Source organism: Scyliorhinus canicula, chromosome 11, assembly GCF_902713615.1.
Source record: "Scyliorhinus canicula chromosome 11, sScyCan1.1, whole genome shotgun sequence".
In the NCBI taxonomy this organism is placed as follows: domain Eukaryota; kingdom Metazoa; phylum Chordata; class Chondrichthyes; order Carcharhiniformes; family Scyliorhinidae; genus Scyliorhinus; species Scyliorhinus canicula.
This window is the reverse complement of record NC_052156.1, coordinates 72524833-72537859: the sequence shown is the minus strand read 5'-3', so window position 1 is coordinate 72537859 and position 13027 is coordinate 72524833. Positions and strand designations below refer to the sequence as shown.

General features: G+C 40.4%; 1 protein-coding gene across 2 annotated transcripts in view; it reads left to right on the top strand.

Moving 5' to 3' along the window:
- The window catches only part of apeh (acylaminoacyl-peptide hydrolase), a 147501-nt gene that overhangs the window by 123599 nt on the left and 10875 nt on the right, over nt 1-13027 (top strand). For both annotated transcript variants that reach the window (XM_038810725.1, XM_038810724.1), the window contains exons 18-19: nt 1582-1670; nt 12712-12902. In XM_038810725.1, coding sequence (XP_038666653.1) covers nt 1582-1670; nt 12712-12902 — 280 coding nt within the window. The remainder of the gene's footprint in view (nt 1-1581; nt 1671-12711; nt 12903-13027) is intronic.

The window sequence follows — 13027 nt, the reverse complement described above, 5'->3', positions numbered from 1 at the left end:
GGAACCCCACGCATTGATCATGGCCAATTCACCTAACCTGCACACCTTTGGACTTTCTCTTTTATAGTAACTTGTGAAATTCCATATCTGTTCTTGAATCTTGTTAACCATCCTCTGCTGGCTTCAAACTCTACTGGGGCATTGATATTTCATTCACTTGGTGGCAAAACTTCTTAACCTGAGCTTGTAAAACAGGATCAGATGCAATTGCAACCTTGGCTGTCTGCTGGGTGAACTACAAGAAGGTGAGCAGATGGCATTTCAGGTTTTCCTACTTCACCATCTTAATTCATCTCCAGCAACATCCTTTTCAACTCCTCTTTATCTTTACATCACACACAAGCATTGATTCTAAAATGTCCTTACTTTACGAATTGGATCCTTGCGTCTTGCACCTTTCCTGATCTGGGCGATGATTTCCATTTCTTATGATTGGTGTAATTTGTTCTCTTTGATGATTCAGGACACATTTTTCTTTGATTGTTGTGTGGGTATTAGTGCAAATTTGACCCATAGTTATACAGACAAAAATAATGTCGTAATTAGTTATGAGGCTGCAATTTCATTGGTTGGTTCTAAATCATTAGTGGAACAATTATACTTTAACAATGTTCTGAAAATGTGTTCTGGAAAGATAAATTTAAATGAAAATTTTGGGGTCCAAGACGGGTCCCATTTAATACCAAGTTGCATGCGATAGCAGATTGCATTTCAAATGGGTCCTGGTGTATTTATTATTTTGAAGTATTTTTATTCCAATTCTTGAAATGGAAAATACCTATTTCAGAACTCGTCTGGCCTGACAAGCAATTGCTAATAGCTGTGCCTTTAAGTTCTCAGCTGAAAAAGATAAATACCAAACCAATAGATTTTTGATAGACAAGGGTCATGAGTTATGTAGACAAGAAAATGGAGTTGAGCCACAATCGGATTAACCATGATCTTGTCAAATGGCCATGCTCAAAGTGCCAAATGGCTGACTTCTGCCCTTAAGTCCTATGTTCCTATGTACCAATAGAAGCTCGAGTCCTTTTAGATTAAAAGTGTAGTTGTTCAGAGTTAAGTACTGTAGTGGGATTGATGGAAAGTGCAAGATGAAATAGTGAAAAAGGGCATAACCATGTTTACTGCATCTGTACTCAATAGATTTCAGTGACCCTAAATTGCATTACCGTTCACGATAAAGTGAAACAGTTAATATAGAAAAAATTCCCTTATGGACCATCGTGTTAGAGTGATGTGCTTATTTTGCAGAATTAGTTTTGCAGAGGGTGTGGCATGTGGGGGCCTGATTCCCACAGTTAAGGGTGATAACAGAAAATGTTGGAAATATGCATTCGGTCCATCAGAATCTGAAACGTTACGTTTTCATTTTGGCTGTTGATCCCATGGCTGCTAATGAAGTGTTTCTCCTCCACTCCCACCACGCCTGAAATAGAGGTCGGTTCTATTTCTGGTGCAGAGGTGGGCTATGCACAATTCCAACTGTTTCTGCTTATATTTAGTTTCCAATTGTTACAGATTTTCTTTTAATTCTCCACTATTTAGAATAACATAGATCTTACTGATGCTATTTTACAGTAAATTACAGAGGCTCCATTGGCTTTGGACAGGACAGTATCATCTCTCTGCCTGGAAACATAGGAAGCCAAGATGTAAAAGATGTACAGGTAATGAACTGTTCAGTTTCGATAATTTGTGAATAAATAGGCGCTGACTCACTATTCTTGGAAAATTAACAAACCATCCTGCAACACACAACAGACAGTTTTGAGCTGGCTATTGGAATAAACTGAAAGTTTGTTTACTATCAGAGTTGTTTATTGCTTATGCCCCAGTCAGGCAGTAGTGTTGAGACCTTTGTATAGTAGAGTTGCTCAGCAAATAAAAATGTTTGAGCAGGTGACTCGCAAGCTGAAAGTTATTTTCTGATTTTGAGTCACTGGGCCACCTCTCACTCAAATATATTATTGAGTTTCATTTACTTTGTTTGAAAGTAGCATTTTAACCTGGTTTTGCGAAAGATATATGAAGCTAATAGCACTTGTAAGAAGGAGCTAATGCTTTAATGCCAGTGAGTTTGCATAATGTTTTAATGGGAGCCATTTTGCCTTATATCCAAGTTCCAGAGCCATTGAGTTAGGATGCCCAGAGTTTCAAAATTATTTTTGCAGATGAGTCACAGAGTTCAAATGACCTACTTTGTTTTGCTGTACAATCCAGTCACCTAACCTATATCTCCAGTGCATATCATGATTAAAACGGGAAAGTGCCCGTTGGCTCAGTCTTCACTTTCCTGCCAGAGCTACCAACCTAATCCCATTTCTGTCTACCTATTCCAAGATCAAATGGCATCTAGATGCAGTAGTGAAGGATTTTGAGATGCTATCTTACAGATGTAGAATCTTAGGCTTGGTTCAATGAGTAGAGATCCTATCTTTGTATTTTGAAAGATCCCAAGACATTCACTATGCAGAGGGGTGGGGAATTCTCCACTTGTCTGGCTCAACAGTTATCCAGAACTGGTTATTTTGTTTCCTGCACGTGGAACTTTGCTGCTGAATTTGTCTCATAACAACAATGTTGCATTTTTAAAATAATTATTATATGTGAAGTTTTTTTATTCCTTTATGGGATCTGGGCGCCTCTGGCTAAGCCAGCATTTATTGCCCATCCCTAGTTGCCCTTCTGAAGGTGATGGTGAGTTACCTTGGATGCTGCAGTCCAAGGCAATGGGAAAAATGGGGAAAAGACTTGCTCTCTTCACAGGCCTCCCCCTAAGCCCTGCACATTCCAGATGATCAACCTCAGTGAAGGAAATGCAAAATATTTCCCAGTCAGAATGGTGAGTGACTTGGAGGGGAACCTCCAGGTGGTGGTGTTCTTGCATTTTTCGATGGTAGTGGTCGTGGGTTTGAAAGGTGCTGCCTAAGGAACCTTAGGGTGTTTCTGCAGTGCATATTGTAGATGGCACACAGATGCCACTGTTCATCAGTGGTGGAGGGATTTGTTTCTGGAGTGCTGGTTTGCGAGTTGGGCGGAGTTGAAGGAGAAAGCTGGGGCTGGATAGGTTCATATATTTTCAGGTGAGGGACGGTGATCAGTGGTCATTTCCAACTTTCCCGGAGGCACTGCCATTTACCTTGCTGGAAAGGATGCTCTTGTGTGCGGAGTCAGAGTGGTTAGCACGTCTGGGGTATATCGGCAGATCATGGGGGAAGAGCAGGTTTCTGTGAATGAGGTGAAGGCCAGGTGGGAGGAGCAGGTATGGAGTGAGTCCCTTCTTAAGGTGAATGCTATGTCATCCTGTGCAAGATTGTGCTTGATACAGCTAAAGGTATCTCACCAAGGGCAGGATGAGTCGGTTTTTGAGGGGGTTGAGGATAAGTGTGAGCGGTGCTTGAGAGGGCCTTATCACCATAATATAGGTTCTGATCCTGTCCCAAGTTGGTGGGTTTTTTGGGGTCTTTTTTCTCAACCATTTTGGCAATCCTGTATATTGATTTAGAGCCTTGGAGCCCTGTCCGTTAGTCGTTGTATTTGAGGGTTTTTTTATTTGTTCATGGGACGTGGGCGTCACAGGCTGTGCCAGCATTTATTGCCCATTCCTAATTGCCCTTGAGGGGCAGATAAGGGTCAACCACATTGCTGCGGGCCTGGAGTCAGGTGTAGGCAAGACCAGGAAAGGATGGCAGATTTCCTTTCCTGAAGGACATTAGTGAACCAGATGGATTTTTCTGACAATTGACAATGGTTTCATGGTCATCATTAGACTTTTTAATTCCAGATCACCTGCCATGGTAGGATTCGACCCCAGGTCCCCGTATCATTATCCTGAGTGCCTGCAATACTAGTCCAGTGACAATACCACTATGCCACCACCTCCCCTGTCAGACCAACCAGAGTTGCGGTGAATGCTTTGACATTCGCATCGTTGTTGGCCCAGCGATGGATACTACCTAGCTGGAGACAGGTGACGCCATCCAATGCCAAAGCATGGCTGGTGATTTCATGGAATTCTTGTACCTCGAGATGGTCCAGTTCGCGGTGAGGGCGGTCAATCGATGGGTTCTATCGTAGATGGCGGCTGTTTGCGCAGCAGCACAATGGGGAGCACTGTTGCTTCACAGCTCCAGGGTCCCAAGTTCGAATCCCGAAAAACGTGCTAGTAGGTAATTTGGCCATTCTGAATTCGCCCTCTGTACCCGAACAGGCGCCGGAATGTGGCAACTAGGGGCTTTTCACAGTAACTTCATTGCATTGTTAATGTAAGCCTACTTCTGACAAGGATTATTATTATGTTTATTTTTCATTTTGAAGATCTGGTCACTGTTAGCTGTTAGTGGGGAGGGGGGGGGTATTGTTTTGGGTGCCATTTTGGTTGTTCGGGTTCCTGTTACTGTTGCTTATCATCTCACTTTTTGATTTTCTACAATGTAAACCTTTACGTTTACCACACCTTGAATTAGGTTTGCTATTACCTGCCCATTCTCTTACCCAGCGTCAGCCTGATTTGCTTTGCGTGCTAATTTGGTGTCATTACATTTTGACATTGCTTCCTCTATTACTATGACCAGATCACATACTCTGCTGGCCATTTTTCCCAAATGTGTTCATTTGCTGTCATCTGTATTCAGTTGCAAAAAAAGATTTTTGTCCAGCTAATTAATTCGTCATTAATTACCCATCCTTTATGATCTTCAAAAGCTCCACATGAGCATTTTCACTAGAAAGCCTTCGTATGTTCTTGGAGTGAAGATTTATTACACAAGATAGATCTTGTTGGTTGGTCATTCCTTACTTTGCCAATATAATCAGATTCATTGCATATTCATAACGTGCTGTGGTTTTTAATATTGTTTTCCATTTTCAAGATGGAATCTTTAACTGTATGAATAAAGTAAACAAGAAATTAACATTTCACAAGATTATATGAGCCATAAACTGTGTTTGAAATCATTAAAACAGTCAGTCATTCTCAGGAAGAAAATAACATAATGTGATTCATCAGCAAGGAGTTCTTGTAATTGATTTTTCAGAGGAACAAATGTACAGATTTATCTTTTCTTTTAAGTCTATTTCTTGATCAGAAAGAACAGCGTTTGAACATGTTAATGTTAAAATGATCTATTGAACAACATTTTTCTATCTAATTGAGCATTAACAATGTCAAATATTGTCCATGTCTTGGTAATGCGCTTGATGAATGCCTAATATGTGAATTTAGCAAACATTGTGGTGCTGAATTATACCCATACGTTGGCTCAGAAAATCAAACAAAGATCACTAATGTTTATAATGTGTTTGTATTGCATAGACTGGAACCGGAACACCAGAACTGTTACAGGCCACACAGTTGAATTGCTGTAATTGTATACGGTACTTTACACTTGGAGAAACCTTTCCAGAAGCTAAAGAATTTTGAAAGATAGCCACTAATGCATCAACCATCTATCTAGTCACCTCCTTCAACATTCTGGGCAGAAGCACATCTGGTCCAGGGGATTTATCACCCTTCAATTGAGTTAACTTTCCAAGTACTACCTCTTTTAAAAAAAATAAATAAATATATTTTAGAGCCTCAGTTTCACAAAGTTTCCTGATTGTCTCTCATTTCTGGGAGATTTTCTCAATCTTCTTCCGTGAATGATGTGGAGATGCCGGCGTTGGACTGGGGTGAGCACAGTAAGAAGTCTTACAACACCAGGTTAAAGTCTAACAGGTTTGTTTCAAACACGAGCTTTCGGAGTGCAGCTCCTTCCTCAGGTGAGGAGATTGTTTCACCTGAGGAAGGAGCTGCGCTCCGAAAGCTCGTGTTTGAAACAAACCTGTTGGACTTTAACCTGGTGTTGTAAGACTTCTTACTGTGTTCTTCCGTGAAGGCAGACGCATAGTAACTGTTTAGTTTCTCTGCCAGTTCCTGGTCCTCCACTATAAATTCTGCTGTGCCCACCTGTAATTGGCACACATTTGTCCTGGCTAATCTTTTCCTTTTCACATACCGAAAGAAACTTTTCCAGTCCGCCTTTGTTTCTCGTTAGTTTACATTCACATTCTATTTTCCCTTAGTCAATTTCTTGGTCCTTCTTTGCTCGGTTCTAAATTGGTTCCAATCCTCACTTTTTCTCCCATCCTTACAAGTCGTTTCCTTCAATGTAAAGCAATCTCTGATTTATTTTGTTAACCACAGTTGATTTACCTATCCTTTTGGGTGTTTGTGCCTTGGAGGAATTATATCTGTTGTAGACTGTACAGTATTTATTTAACTGTCAGCCATTGCCTGTCTATTGCCAAATCTTTTAATGTATTTTCCCAATCGACCATAGCCTCTCAAAACTTCATAATTTCCTTTCTTCAGATTTAAGAACCTAGTTTCAAAATGAACCGAATCGTATTCAAACCTAATGCGAAACCAATCGTTATTATGGTCACTATTTTGCAAAGGATCCTTTACAGCAAGTTTATTCATTAGCCCTTTCTCATTACTTCAAGACTAAATCGAAAATAGCCCTAGTTGACTACTTAACATACTGCTCCAGAAACACACCTCATACATACTCCAGGAATTCCTTCTCTAGAGCATTAGTGCTGATTCATTTAACCCTATCTATGTAAATTGAAGTCGCCGTCATTACCGTATTACCCACGTTACGTGGATCTCTAATTTCTTGATTTATACCGTGATTATCTTTCAAAATTCTTTAGCTTCTGGAAAGGCTCCTCAATCTGGAAAGTACCAAATGTAACCCCACTTTTTAATAAGGGAAGATGAAGGAGTATGGAGAACTACAAACATGTTAGTTTGCCGTCAAAAGAAGGAAAATGTTAGAATTGATTGTTAAGGATGTGATAACTGGACATTTAGAAAATAATTCAAAATCAACATGGATGTAGGAAAGGGAAACCATGTTTGACAAATGAGTTTTTTTGAGGATGTTACTTGCGGGCATAGATAAAGGAGAACCAGTGGATGCGGTGTATTTGGAATTTAAGAAGTCTGTTGACAACGTCCCACACAGGAAGTTAGTAAATAAAATTAGAGCGCATGGGATTGGGAGAGACAAAGCGGTATGGATTGAGAATTGGTTATCAGACAGAAAGTATAGAGTAGGAATGAACGGTTCATCTACAGTTTGGTGTCCTGTAAACAACTCCCATCAATGTTTTCTGCTTCTTGCTGTTTCCTCATTCCATCCAAACTGATTCTACATCTTGATCCTTCAATTTAAGATCTCCTCTTACCAATGTACAGATCGCGTCCCTTATTAAGAGTGGTACCCCACTTTTTTTTGCCAATCCCTCCTAAATACCAAATATACTTAGATTTTTAGTTCTAAATCTTGGACACCCCTTGTAGTCATGTCTTCAAAAATGTGAGGTTATCCATTTTGGTAGGAATATCAGCAAAAGGATTACTATTTAAATAATAAAATATTAAAACATGCTACTGTGCAGAGGAACCTGGGTATCCTAATGCATGAGTCGCAAAACGTTGGTGCAACAGGTGATTAAGAAGGCAAATGGAGTTTTGTCCTTCATTGCTAGAGGGATGGAGATTAAGACTAGGGAGTTTATGTTGCAACTGTATAAGGTGTTAGTGAGGCCACACCTGGAGTATTGTGTTCAGTTTTGGTCTCCTTGCCTGAGAAAGGCGCTGGAGGGTGTGCAGAGGAGATTCACCAGGTTAATCCCAGAGTTGAGGGTGTTGGATTACGAGGAGAGGTTGAGTAGACTGAAACTGTACTCGTTGGAATTTAGAAGGATGCGGAGGGATCTTATAGAAACATATAAAATTATGGAGGGAATAGATAGGATAGATGCGGGCAGGTTGATTCCACTGGCGGGTGAAAGCAGAACTAGGGGGCATTGCCTCAAAATAAGGGGAAGTAGATTTAGGACTGAGTTTAGGAGGAACTTCTTCACCCAAAGGGTTGTGAATCTATGGAATTCCCTACCCAGTGAAGCAGTTGAGGCTCCTTCATTAAATGTTTTCAAGATAAAGATAGATAGTTTTTTTGAAGAATAAAGGAATAAAGGGTTATGGTGTTCGGGTGGGAAAGTGGAGCTGAGTCCACAAAGGATCAGCCATGATCTCATTGAATGGCAGAGCAGGCGCGAAGGGCCAGATGGCCTACTCCTAGTTCTTATGTTCTTATAGAATTAAATCACACCCATTTACCTAAATTTGTGTAGTCAAATCAACAATTTTTTTGTGAATGCTACGTGCGTTTAGATATAAAGCTTTTCATTTTGCTTTTTTAGCTTTGTTCTCTGGCCCTATTTGATGGTTGCCTATGCTTTGGCTCTCTTCTGTTTTTTGTACTTTCCCTTTACTAGTTCTACTTCCGTCGAATCGGAGTTCCTTCTCAGGTTCCTATCCTTCTGCCAATCTAATGTAAACCCTCCCCAACAGCACTAGCAACCCCTGTGTGGATGTTAGTCCCAGTCCTGCTAAGAAGCAACCCGTTCACTTTTTGTACAGGTCCCATCTGCCCTAGAACCGGTCCTAATGCCTCAGACATCTGATGCCATTTCTCCTGCACCAGTTCTCCAGTCAGTTGTTCAGTCGCTCAATTCTCCTATTCCTATGCTCACTAGCAAATGGGACTGGATGTAATCCTAGAATTCTTTTGAGCAAGTTGCTAAATTGATGGATTAAGTTAATTTAGTAGATAATGTTTACTTTGGTTTTTAAAAGTTAGTAAACAAAAATATACACCAACATTAGAAAGAATTGTGGAAAAGATGGCAAAATAGTGCAGTCGGAAAAAAAGCTCTGAGGAGAAAAATCACATAGTTTTCTGTAGAGATATGTTTAGACACTTCTCTGTTCATAATGGCCCAGGATTTTCTGGAGAAGGGGCATCACGTGGCCTGTGCTGTTAAACTTTTTCCTGCACCCTTCAGCTCAAAGATTTTAGCCAACAAAGCTTCAAGAAGTGTAGGCTGACAAGAGTTGCAGTGAGAGCAACAGAGCATTTGGCACCTTGAACAACAGGACAAACTGTGTATCTCTTAATCATTTAGATGAAGTATTGAGAATTAAACCCTAGGACAGCGGACAAGATTGAATTGTAGATGAATTCAACGTCAACTTGGGTGCAGAAAGAGAAAGAAAGATTTGATTAATAGAAAGAAAAAAAGACGAAGAAATTGATTTTTTTTTGTATTCATGAAATCGCAAACAACAATTTTTAGAATAATCTTTATTGTCACAAGTAGGTTTACATTAACACTGCAATGAAGTTACTGTGAAAAGCCCCTAGTCGATACATTCCAGCGCCTGTTCGGGTATTCAAAGGGAGAATTCAGAATCTCCAATTCACCTAACAGCGCGTCTTTCGGGACTTGTGTGAGGAAACCGATGCAGATACAGGGAGAACGTGCAGACTCTACACAGACATTGACCCAAGCCGGGAATGAAACCTGAGATCCTTGAGCTGTGAAGCAACAGTGCTACACATTGTGCTACCATGCTACCCTTCGCAACCTAAAGGATTGAGAATTCCCTGCTTTTAGTTGTTTAATTTTTGGGCAAGAGAGCTAAATTGGTAATAACAATTGCCACATCTTTAAAGGAATGCTAGCTCTATTAATTGTTAGACTTACCTTCTGTGGGGAGTTTAACAAACAAACAATACATAAGTGCAGCAGCTTCATGAAAATCATGGGGTGGTTAAGAGTAAGTTGTTGTATATGCAAAGCTAAAGACCGAGTGATGAAAGTCAACCAGCATCCTACTCCATAGAATTTGCTGACACAATAATGGAGCATGAACAATGCGTGCAATTGTTAAACCATACCTTATCTGGTGACTTGCACCAAAGAAAAGATATCCCCATGTCTTCATAGGTCACCAGGCAAATTAGACCAGACTAATTCCCAGGATGGCAGGACTGACATTTGAAGAAAGACTGGATCGACTAGGCTTGTACTCACAGGAATTTAGAAGAATGAGAAGGGATATCCTAGAAACATATAAAATCCTGATGGCACTGGACAGCTAGATGTGGGTAGAATGTTCCCGATGTTGGGAACATCCAGAACTAGGGGCCACAGCCTAAGAATAAGGGATAAGTCATTCAGGACTGAGATGAGGAAGAACTTCCCTCGGTGAGTTGGGAACTTGTGGAATTCTTGACCACAGAAAGCTGTTGGGGCCAGTTCATTGTATATATTCATGAGGGAACTGGACGTGGCCTTTGCGACTAAAGGGATCAAGGGTATGGCGTGAAAGTGGGGGTGGGATATTGAATTTGCATGATCAACCATGATCATTTTGAATAGTTGTGTAGGCTCAAAGGCTAATCCTGCACCTATTTTCTATGTTTCTACACTTGGCATTATTTTGTCAGCAAATTCCATGGGTATTAAATTTATTGCTGACACAAAACTTTATATGCAAGAAGGAAATTATCTTTGGAAAACCTAGAACAGTTAAGTAAATGGACAAATATTACAGAAATACTTTAACGTTGATTTATGTCTGGAAAAATATGGGGGGGATGTAAATACCTTCTACGCAGACTCCTGCTTGCCTTTTTATCTTGTTTTATTTCTTGCACGTTTTCTTTCCCTCTTTTTGGCACAGTTCTGTAAAGTGTAACACACGAGCTGCAAAATACAAACATTGAAAACCCAATAAAAACACTTTTAAAAACCCTCTGCTCCGCTGTGGTGGAGTTCTTCAAGGGTTGTGGCGCTCTACATTGCAGAAGAGGCCAGGCTCTGAAGACTTGTCAAGAAATGAAGGTGTAAAGGTTCCAGTGGAGTGGCAATCTAACGATTGCTGCTCATTGGAATGTTTTGTTGACATTATGCAGATAGATAGATGAATAGCATTTGTGGTCACTGGACTTTAAAAGGAAAAAAATAAATAAATGAGGAAAAGTTCAAAGAAGAGTGATCAAATGGTTACAGGTCTTGAGGATCTAACTTCATGAAGGCTATTCGGTCTATCAGGCCCATGTCGGTGCCCTGACAAGCAATCCAGTCAGTCCCATTACCCTACTTTATCCACTCCGCCCTGCACATTTATTTCTCTTAAGTCCTCATCCAATTTCCTTTTGAAATCATTTATTGTCTCTGCTTCCACTGCCATAATTAATGGGTTCGAGGCCGTTATCACTTGCTGCTGTGTAAACACGTTCTTCTCGTATCCTACCTACATCTTTAGTCCAAAACCTTAAACTTTGTCTACTAGTTCTTATACCACTAGATGATGGGAACTGTTTTCCTTTGTCTACCTAAACTAAACCTGTCATAATCTTTTAAAGGTCCCCTTGGTCTGATTGCTGCAAGGAGCTTCTCCAATTTAACACTGTGGCTAAAATCGCAAATCACCTATGAACAAAGTGACTTAACATTCTGATAAGGGAGAAGACTGATGGGAGAGTATTTCTGGGCTTAAAGTATTGAATGGTTTGATTGATTGATATTGACTAATATTTATTGTCACATTTACCAAAGTACAGTGAAAATTATTTTTCTGCAATCAAGGGAACGTACAGAGTACATACATAGTAGACAAAAGAATAATCAACAGAGTATATTGACAAATGGTACATCAAATAGTGATTGGTTACAGTGCGGAACAAGGGCCAAACAAGCAATACTTGAGCAAGAGCAGCATAGGGCGTCGTGAGTAGTGTTCTTACAGGGAACAGATCAGTCCAAGGGAGAGTTGGTGAGGAGTCTCGTAGCTGTGGCGAAGAAGCTGTTCCTAAGTCTGGATGTGCGAGTCTTCAGACTTCTGTATCTTCTGCCTGATGGAAGGGTCTGGAAGAGGGCAAAGCCTGAGTGTGAGGTGTCTGACAATGCTGTCTGCCTTCATGAGGCAGCGGGAGGTGTAGACAGAATCAATGGGAGGATGGCAAGCTTGTGTGATGCATTGGGCTAAGTTCACCACACCCTGCAGTTTCTTGCGATCTTGGGCCGAGCAGTTGCCATAGCAAGCTGTGATGCAGCCAGATAGGATGCTCTCCATGGCACATCTGTAGTTTGTGAGTCAATGCAGACATGCCGACTTTCTTTAGCTTCCGTAGGAAGTAGAGACGTTGTTGGACTGTTGCATCAAAGTGAGTGGACCAGGACAGACTGTTGGTGATGGTGACCCCCAGGAACCTAAAGCTATTGACCATCTCCATTTCGGAGCCTTTGATGCAGATGGGTGTGTGTCGTGCTACGCATCCTGAAGTCGATGAGCAGTTCCTTGGTCTTTCCAACATTTAGAGAGAAGTATCAATAAAGTTGAAATATAAAGGCTACTTAGCTTGGATATTGACCATAAGAATAAAGGCCCAGATGTGAGCAAACCATGCTGTAACATTTGAAATCTCTGACTGAGTAGTAGAGCAGTTTTAGTTTAAATAACCAATGCATTGAGTTCACTTTTGAATGTAAATGTTGCAACAAAAGAATTGGCCATTTCAAAATAAAATGTGTTGAACTCGAGTTAGGGAGACTGTAAAAGCAAATGTGTGTATTCTCACCGAGTTGGGTTGGGCCTTGACCTGCAATTGAGTTGCTTTTTCTCCACTATATGGGGAAGGTAGTTACCTATTCTGTTCCATTACTGTGCAAGTCTCCTCATGTTTGATACCTTTAATATGCCGTCGTCTTGCTGTTGCAACACAAAGTAAATAAAAAATGTATTATACAATTTTATGCTATTTCGTGTAATTAAAAATTAGATGTGCACTTTCCTTTCAGTTTTCAACAGAATATGTGCTGAATGAAAGACTTGGTAATGCTTCGAAAACCTTCATAATTGGTGGTTCACATGGCGGTTTCCTTGCTAGTCACCTGATTGGACAGTATCCTGAATTTTACAAGGCCTGTGTGATCAGAAACCCAGTTATTAATATTGCTTCCATGGTAGGAACAACAGATGTTCCAGACTGGTGAGTAATCATTTCAAGGAGGGAGGGTGAATGTCATTTTAATATAGTATGCTTTTCTTGAGTTTTGCTTCCTTTAAACATTTTAAAGAAAAGGGATTTTTTAATTATTTAGGCAGAATTTTTGT